Source organism: Chelonia mydas, chromosome 2 (genome assembly GCF_015237465.2).
Source record: "Chelonia mydas isolate rCheMyd1 chromosome 2, rCheMyd1.pri.v2, whole genome shotgun sequence".
In the NCBI taxonomy this organism is placed as follows: Eukaryota; Metazoa; Chordata; order Testudines; family Cheloniidae; genus Chelonia; species Chelonia mydas.
Genome location: NC_057850.1, coordinates 60,470,688 through 60,480,599, shown reverse-complemented (window position 1 = coordinate 60,480,599; position 9,912 = coordinate 60,470,688). Strand labels below are relative to the sequence as shown.

Below are 9,912 nucleotides of genomic sequence, written 5' to 3'. Positions count from 1 at the left end.
AAATCATAAATGTAAATAATGTTTCCTTAAGGAAATCAAATAGGTTTTGCCAAAATTACATAGTTTAGTTTACTTTTGTGTGTAATCTTGTGTAACCTTTTGACCAACATGATGGTTGGTTTTTTGGGGGCGGGGGGTTTGTTTGTTTTTAATGGCATGCTTGCTCTTATTTTACAACTGAATACAGATAAAGAGTTTGAATTTGTTACAAAGCTGAATCTGAACCAAAATGCAGCCTAGTAAATAATATATGAATAAAGGCCAGATAATGTTTCTAGCTCAGCAGTGAGAAGAGAGAAATGGCAGAGTAGTACTTTTAGTTTACACACTAATCTTTTAGTTCTCAGAAATGTTTATCTCCAAAGCATGCCCACAACTCACTGTAGATATTTCTTATGGTTATAGTCTGCTGTGATCAGAGCTTTGTTGTGGCTGTTCTGTTGTCAAAGAGGCAGATCTTTCCCTCAACACCAAATCCAAGTATAGGTGCCAACAACATATAAAGAAATTCTTCAGGTAACAGGAGCACGCCTCCTCATATGCTGCGAAGTGGTTGTGAAGCCACTCTGTGGATGGTAGTTTGGCTGCCAATTCTACCTGCAGGAGGAATGAGGTAATGGCTGATTGATCTGCATAGCAGTGCATCCAGTGACTAGTCTACATTTAACCTTCATTCATGCCATGCAGCTGAGGGGCCCTGTAACAAATTTGTCACAGACTTCTTATAGTATAATAATTCTGGCAGAATTCATAAGACACAACCATGACATTTGAAGCTGAGACCCTACTTTCACTTCAGCTTTTCACACATATAAGATTACTATAGAAGGTTAATTTTATAATATAGTCCATTGGGCTCAGTCCTTGGCCTCTGGTCTAGTCACTTTGTGCTGCTCAGGAAGCAAAAAGTGGTCAGAAATCTGCTCTAAAAAGGGTGACTTGGGTGATATAAAGCTAACATCCCTTTGAAAGAAGCCAATGCTCTTAGTGGAAGGTTCAATTATACTTGTAGGACTTGAAAGAGAAGGGGAAAACAAACTAAACAATTATCCTGAAATGTCCTTTTACTCTGTTCAGGCCTGATTCTGCATGCATTGAAGTTAATGGGAATTTTGCTAATAATTTAATTGAGAGCAGGACCAGGCATTTTATTTGGGACATTCGGCATCTAACCCAAGCATTTTTATTTTGGGGGGGCCATTTTGAAAATCACTTTAAAATAATGTATTTTGGGGGAGAGGAAGGGTCTGTGGCTTTTTTGGAAAGGTATATGCTTTTTCAAATTTACTTACATGTAAAATAGTTTAGAAAGTAACTTTACAAACTAATTAAACCTTATTCAAATTAACAATAAGAAATATTATCCCTACATCTGCAATCCCTGTTGTTCTTTTTTTCCCCCTCAGTAGTCTTGGTAATGCACAGATAAGATGGATGAACAAAGGCAACGGGCTTTATCCACATCAGGAGAAGCACTATATGAAATTCTGGCTCTGGAGAAGGGGGCAACACATGAAGAAATTAAGAAATCTTACAGGTATTTAAGAAATGTCTAAAACACAGGCAACAAAAATGTTTTATGTCACAACAGCATAGGTTTTATCGTGCTGCAATATTATATGTACTGTCCAGGCAACAGATCCTAGAAAAAGCAGTTATTCAAAGAAGTGTAAATCAGGAGTAACTGCACTGAAATCCATTGTTGCATGTTTGAATTTAATAATGATTTGAGATAGTCAAATAACAGGCTCAAATGTAATTATTTAATCAAAGATTAATACAGCATTATACAGAATACAGAAAGAATAGATACATTACTACCTTTGGTGCAAGGTAAAGAGATGGCTTCTGTGTCTCTCTTCTCTGTAACTGGTGAGATGCTGGCAATATAATCTGCACTCCAAAGTAACTTCCCAACCTTCTATCCTTTTATAGGGTGTGAGACAAACTCCATTTTGGAGGGGAAAATACTTTCCCATCCTTATTTTTATCATATAGTCTGTTTTCCTAATTACTAATGGAATGTCTTTTATGGTCCACAGTTTACCTGACTGATGAGCAAAAAGGAATCTTTAATCTGGTCATAAGTACTAACCGCTATGACAATTGACAGTTCTTAATGAGTTAAAAACATCCTTCAATGGGGTCATTATTTCATCCATTACAGAACCCATCTGCATTAAGAAGTATCCCTTATCAATCATTCGGTTTTGCTTATAACATACTTGTACAGATGCTTTTTCATTAGTTTGGGGGGTCTCTTCCCTGGACACCTGGACTGCATTAAAGTCAGAGTAAATAGGGTTAAAAGATTACATGCATTCTGTTATTGAGTTCATTTTCCCGTCACCCATTAGTTTCAACTGAAAGATAAAGAATTTTAGTTTCAATAGATGTAGGACACTAAACGTATCAATACACAACATAAAAAGGATTTTGGGTAGCATATAAAAGAATTACAAGAGTTTATCATACAAAATCATTAAAAAGTTAATATTTACTAACTCTAGGGAGTTACATGGTGTAAATTGGGGTGTAAAAATGAGAGTAAAATCAGGCCCTCCAACGTCAATAACTTACTGTATGGCCAAAATGTTCAAAAATAGTCTTTTATTGGACCAACTTCTATGGGTGAGAGAGACAAGCTTTTGAGCTACACAGAGATCTTCCTCAGGTCTGGAAAGGTACTCAGAGAGTCACAGATAAATATAAGATCAAACAGAGAGTTTAGCATAAGTAGTTATCACATATGCAAAGGGACCATTCAGGGTGAAGTGGCCTCTTAACACCCTTGCAGGCACAGGACAAAAAGCGGGGTTAGTGGGTTACAGACTGTTATAATAAGCCATAAATAAATAAGACTATGGTCTTAATAAAGACACTGGATTGGGCCAGGAACCCATCCTGGCAAGGCTCTTCCTGGAACACTCATTGCCTGCCAAGAGTGGATGGCCACCTCCAGAGCCTGTGCCAGGTCTGTTGAGGCTATCCCCTGAAAGACTTTTGCCAAGCCATGAAGTGGTGCCGCTCCCAACCACCGCACAGCCGCAAGGGATCTGTTTAGCCTCCCAGTAGTGGTATCACCGGCAGAAGAAGGTCTGCAGCTGGTATTGATGCCCACAGCTCATACTTCAATGAATCAAGAGATCCTGTGGTACTATTATCAAAGGCCTCTGCAAAAGCCTATGCTGTCAAGAGGAAAGCCTACAATGATTTCCCTGATACCACCATCCCTGGACTCAGGCTACCTCTCATCAATCCCAAATGGATCTGCTCCTCCATTGTCAGAAGTATCTGGCTCTTCTTCAGACTTGGAGGTGAGGTCACTTATATCCCATTCAGGACAGGGAGCATACCCACCCCCACAAAAGCTTTGGGAGCATGGGCCATGCAGCAACCTCAGCTTTGGCCTCCTTCTAAGGGTCAATGGTCCAGCCTAGGATGGGTTTCCAGCCCATACCAATGGCATTCTGGACATCATGGGGCCTCCTCCCGCCAGCTAAGACCCCCCCTCAACTGTCCTGCTTGCTATCATGGAGAATGCACTCGAGACATCAGCATCAAGAGCATCATTCCCTGGTACCTGGTACTGAGACCAGTACCAAGCAGTTTCTGGCAGTTTCTCCACCACAAGTCATATACCAACCACTACCTCAGATGCCTGTTGCTTTCTTGTTCTTGTCACCAGGTGAGGCTATTGAGCTGTCAAGTGACTCACAGCTGTGAAAGGCTTATCAAGATCTTTTGAGAAGGGTGGCCTCGCTATTTAACATTCAGGCAGAAGAGGTGTGTGAAAGCTCTCACAAGTTGGTGGACATTCTGGTATCGGCAACCCCCAGTCAGGGTGGCTCTGCCAATTAATGAAGCCATACTGGAGCCAGTCAAGGATCTTTGGCAGACACCCTCTTCCTTGCGCCCCACAGTAAATCAAGCTGAGAGGAGGTACTTTGTGCTCTCTAAGGGGTATGAACATTTTTACTCTCATCTCCCCCACCTCCAGTTCTCTTGTGGTGGCAGCTGCCAATGAGTGGGAAAGACACGGACAACAAGCATTGACACCGAAAGGCAAAGACTCAGAGACTGGATCCATTTGGTTGCAAACTTTATTCCTCAGGGAGTCTACAACTCAGATTTGCAAACCAAAAGCCATTCCTGAGTCACTATGATTTCACCCTCTGGGAGAACATTATAAAATTTAAGGCCAGTTACCAGAGAACTGTAGATAGGAGTTTGCAGTAATGGCTGAAGAGCATAAGCTGGTCACTAGGACTGCTCTCCAGGGCAGTATGGATAGTACAGACTTGGCTGCTTGAATCATGGCATCAGCTATTGTTATGAAAAGGTATTCATGGTTGCTGTCACCTGGGCTACCCCTAGATGTCCAACAGACTATCCAGGACCTCCCTTTTGAAGGTCCCTTGCTTCTTTTTGGGAAAAAATGGGTGACAGCCTTCATAGCCTTAAGGATTCCAGGGTGACACTCAAATCCCTTGGAATTTATATCCCGCCCATGAAAAGAAAGTGGTTTCATCCACAGCAGCCATACAGTCACCAAGTTTTTGCTCCCTGATCCCAAGATCTGCTAAGAAAAAAGGGCAGGGATTATGGAAGGCACCCTCCAATGTCCGCCTCTTCAGCATCAGTGGCTCATCCTGTCCAGTCATCTCATCCAAACAGGCATTTTGATGGGGTTGGTTGAAAGCAATGTACCAGTTCCCATAGTTCCAACAATTTCCCACCTTTTGTTTACCAATCACTTGTTCCACTTCCTAGGTGTTTGGGTTTACCTAACATCAAACCGGGAGGGTGAGGAGGTGGTGGTGCGGTGGGTGGTCTTAAGCATGATGTAACTGGGATATGACATCCAGTTCATTTCTACCCCCCTTTCCCCATCCCTCTTCAGGGACCACACACACAAGATTGCCCTTCAACAGGAGGTCCAGTGTCTTCTTCAGGCAGGGGCCACAGAAGAAGTCCAGTGGTACTTCAGGGGAAAGGCTTCTATTCCTGCTACTTCCTCGTTCCTCAGGCAAAAGGAGGCCTCAGGCCTATTTTAGATCTAAGAAAGTTTAACAAATTCCTGAAGAAAATAAAATTCCACGTTATTACCCTAGCTTCCATTATTCTTTCCCTGGAACAGGGGGACTAGTTCGCTGCCTTCGACTTAAAGGACACTTACTTCCATGTCACAATACACCATGACCATTGGAATTTTCTCAGATTTGTGGTGAATGGTTGACATTATCAGTTCACAGTGCTTCTGTTTGGTCTGCCAGCTGCTCCTTGGCTGTTCACGAAGTGCATGGTGGTAATGGCAGCGCATCTACAAAAATTAGGTGTCCGTGTGTTCCTGTACCTGACTGGTTGATCAGAGGTCAGGCCAAGGCTCCAGTACTATCCAGCATATCCACCATCCTGTCCACGTACAATGCACTGGGACTCCTATGTAAATTGGGACAAATCATTCCTGAAACCAGTACAGACAATAGAGTTCACTGGAACTCCTCGAAGGCCAAGGCCTTTCTATTGCAAACTAGGTTGAAAACGTTATGGGATCTAGGTCTGTGGCCGAAAGCATACCCTCTCACCACGGCATGCAGGTGCGTCAGTCTCCTGAGTCACATGACAGCTATGTAGTTCAGCATGCAGGCTGCATCTCAGAAAGCTGCAGACATGGCTAGCATCAGCGTATGCCCCAAGTCATCACCATGTGTAAAAAGTGGTTTGAGTGTCAGCTTCTTTTAAAATATATGAACAAATTACAGAGGTGTTTCCTGTGTTTTATTAAGAAAGGATAGAAATGTCACATGGTTACGTCACAATGGAACAAGATTTTGAGAATCAATTTCTTGACACCTTTAACAATTGCTTCTTGCCAAGTAAATCTACAGCAAGGAAGAGAAGAGACTATTCTTGACTTAGTTCTAAGTAACACAGAGAAATTAATTAAGTAATTTTTTTTCTATCATCAGTACCCAGGGCATACATTTAGGACTACATTCTCCCCTCAGTCCACAGCCCATTGATCCCAGTGGGAGGTTTGCACAAAAATCAAGACTAGAATATAGCTCTTATTTAATACCTACATTTTTAGTTATCATCATTTTTATTATTTGTTCAGTGCTTTATTGTCTCCACATCGCTCAGTGAAAAACTACCCTCACCTTTAGGGTCACCACTGTCACTTCTTGTTTCTCTTCTTTCCCCATCTGCTTGTCTCTCTTTCTCTCTCTTTTCCTTTTGTGTGTGTTTCCTCTACTCTTCCCTCTACATTTCCTTACCATCAGGGCTTAATTTCTCCCCGAGTATTTCCCAGAACGCTGGGGCTTCTGCCCCAGGGGGCATGCCAGGGTTCCGGGCTTCTGCCCTGCAGGGTACACCGGGGTTCCCGCTCATTTACAAATATTTACCAGCTTCAGGCAAACATTACTGCATTGGTTTTTGCATTGTGTGTTTGAGTGGGGTGGGACATGGGATAAGTATCTGTGAATCCATCTGTCTCACCACACAGTGAATCTATGCATTTGATAGTGATGACCCAAATCAATACTATATTATGTGATGTGGGTCAACACGCACTGGAACACCCTGTGTGACCCTGTGGGGATTTGGGAGTTGTGAGTAGCAGAAAAACACGGGCAATATGGTTCCTAAAAGTATCATGGACACTGGGTGTGGAGACACAAAAGGGTGAAATCCTGATTCCATTAAGTCAGTGGCAAAACTCTCATTGACTTCAGAGAGGCCAGGATTTCACCCATAGTCCCTACATGGATGGTTCTAGACTTGGCAAATCTGAGATCTGTGTGGTTTATGGGGCCAAAAAACATTGTGATTGGGGTCCTAGTGTGGAGCCAGTTGTGATCACTCAATTAGGGTGAACTGCAAAGAATGGGGCAGACAATCCCCATAAAGCTGGTGGATATTCCAACACTTAGATTTACCAAGACAGCATAAAACAGCTTCTTTATTACCTTACTGGTTACTCAGAAGTCCAAACAACACAGTTCTCCTAAAGTGATCCAGCCTCAGGCCTCCATCCAGGTACCCACATCAAATATGATGAAAATTTCTGTAAATCTTATTTCATCATATAAAAGAAAAGTTTCTACCAGTCCCAAAGGATTGGACACATTACCTCCCAGGTTAATGAATGTTTGAGATCTTACCCAAATACACGCTACAGCCAATTCTTATTAACTAAACTAAAATTTATTAAAACACAAAAGAGAGAGTATGGTTAAAATATCAATACACATACAGACATGAGTTCAATTTATTAAGGTTCAGATTCATAGCAGAGATAGTGAGCTTCGAAGTTGCAAAGAGTTCCTTTAGAATTCAGTTCATAGATCATAGTCCAATGTCCAAATCTCATATTCAGAGTGTACCAGCATAACTGGGACCTCAGTCTTGCAACTCAAACTTCCCCTGATGAAATCTAAGCAGATCTGAGATGACAGAATCAGGACCCAAGGATCTTTTATACAATTTCATGTCTTCTGACAAGTTGGAATTCCTTGGGGAACAAAAGATAGTTAATAGGATGACCTTGAAGGAGGTCCATCACCAGTACTTAGCTATACAAATTAACATAAGGTCATTTGCTTCTTCCTCTACCATTCACAGTACATTTCAAAGAGAGATGAATACTGAGATATCCCGTGTTTACAATTTATTTACATGATAGGATGTTCTTTTGACCTCTGAATTATTAGAATACAGCATAGGCAGGGACAGTTGATTACATTGTCCACCCTACTCATACATATGTAAATACACAAAAACACTAACATTATCTCCCCACATGTCTTTTGTGGGTTACTTATTTTGCAGGATGTTTAACCCTTTCTAGCTGTGCGTCACAACCATATTAATTCCAAAGCTGAGTGGAAGCCTTTCCTCCTGAGGGTACAAAGCTGAATAAACTCCTTGGGTAGGAACTCCGGTCTCCAAAGTGTTTTTCCCCCCTCAGGCAAGGAATGATTCACATATGGTGGATAAGGATGTTAGTTTAATTACAGGGTCCAGATCATTATACATAATAATGAATATCTGTGAAACCAGAAAAAACTAGAGGGAAATTGCATGGCAGTCACCCATCTGGTCTGCAAAAAGCAAAGCCCTTCCACAAGTCCCCTCCACTGACTTCTATCAAAACTATAATTAAAATGCCATTTGTAATTTACATTCATTTCTATGAATGAAATATAATTTGTGTAATTATTTTATTATCTGGGATTTGTTTTATTAACAGAAAAATACATATCTTCCAAGCATGGCTTGTATAAAGTTTATTTAAACACAAAATCTACAGCATTTTCATACAACAATCAGTATGTTACACTTAGGTTTTTATTAATATTCCCCGCATTTTTTCTCTGCTGATTAGGGTAATAGAATGCTGCAGAAGGCATTCAGATCCATCTAACTGACACATTAGTATTCTGTTAGTTATTCAAAATGTTTAATCAGGCTGAGAGCCCACCGAGAATATCATTCTTGTACTCAGGGATGTGGAATAAAGCCATCACAACATTGTTAAGTTAAAAACCTGTGAAATGTAATGAAACTGCAAGGCACTTTACTCACAGTTTTTCAGACCACTTCACTAGAGCTTGTGTAACTATTGTCACTGTATGTCAGATGCCTCATAAAAACAAATTGTTTCAAAAACCCTTTACACCTTCTTTGTGCTTTGAAAAGAGGAACCTGGCTTATGCTACCATGACTCAGATACCACACTAATGCGAATTTTGGTTTCATAAGAACCATTAAAATTCCAGATTGCATTAGGGTTATGGAGTACCAGCCGTGTTAGTCTGTATTCGCAAAAAAAAAAGGAGGACTTGTGGCACCTTAGAGACTAACAAATTTAGTTGAGCATAAGCTTCTGTGAGCTACACGAAAGCTTATGTTCAAATAAATCTGTTAGTCTCTAAGGTGCCACAAGTCTTCCTTTTCTTATTAGGGTTATAGGTTTGTCTTGCGGGAAAAAGTCAAGAATTAAGAAGACTCATCTCAGACTGTTCTAGACCAATAAAACTGGGATGTGTTTTAATTAAATAGTAAGAAATAATAAGCCATATTCATTGCATAAGAATAGTATGTACAAAGTCAAAGATAGTTTACCATCACTCATCTGGTAGACCTTTTACTGAACAACAGTGTACATGATGCAATATATTACTGTGGTTGTAAAGTGACTTTTTTAAGGCATTTGACTTAGTGGTGCATGACATTCTCATTACAAATTTAGTCCTAAAAATATCAATGAAACACACATTAAATGGATTAAGAGCTGGCTAACTGACAGATTTCAAAAAGTAGTTGTCAATGGGAAATCACTGAATGCTAGTGTTTCTGCAGGGATCAGTTCTAAGTCTGATACTATTCCACATTTTATCAGTGATCTGAAAATAAATATAAAATCCCTGCTGGTAAAATGTGCAGATGACACAAAGACTAGCAAAGTGGAAACTAATGACGAAGATAAGGCAGTCATATGAAGTATAGTAAACTGGACCCGTTCAAACACAATATGTTTTAATATAACAGAGTACAAGGTCATACCAAAAGGAACAGAGAAGGCAGGCCAGACCTACATGCTGGAAAGCAGCGACCCTGAAAAGGATTATGGGGTCAGAGTGGACAAACAACTCTATATTATGTATTATATGTAGCCCGCATCTATTAGTCAACACATCATACCTGCTGTAGTCAGCTACTTTTAGTCACTCACATGTGACAATATGATTCAGTCTCATTTTTGCTGGTAACACATGGCCATCTTCTCCCTTATGCTGAGTATCCCATCACTGGCCTGTCATGTGATGTTTAACACTCCCATCTACTCTTGCTACTCAGAGAGGTGACAATTTTTGGAAGGGTCTCCAAGCAAAAAGTTGAAGT

The 9,912-nt window shown here is 40.7% G+C and overlaps 1 protein-coding gene across 2 annotated transcripts in view; it reads left to right on the top strand.

Moving 5' to 3' along the window:
• The first annotated feature begins 1,414 nt into the window (after positions 1-1,414).
• The window catches only part of DNAJC5B (DnaJ heat shock protein family (Hsp40) member C5 beta), a 30,738-nt gene continuing 22,240 nt past the window's right edge, over positions 1,415-9,912 (top strand). For both annotated transcript variants that reach the window (XM_007061440.3, XM_027823871.2), the window contains exon 1: positions 1,415-1,537. In XM_007061440.3, coding sequence (XP_007061502.1) covers positions 1,431-1,537 — 107 coding nt within the window. In that variant the 5' untranslated portion in view covers positions 1,415-1,430. The remainder of the gene's footprint in view (positions 1,538-9,912) is intronic.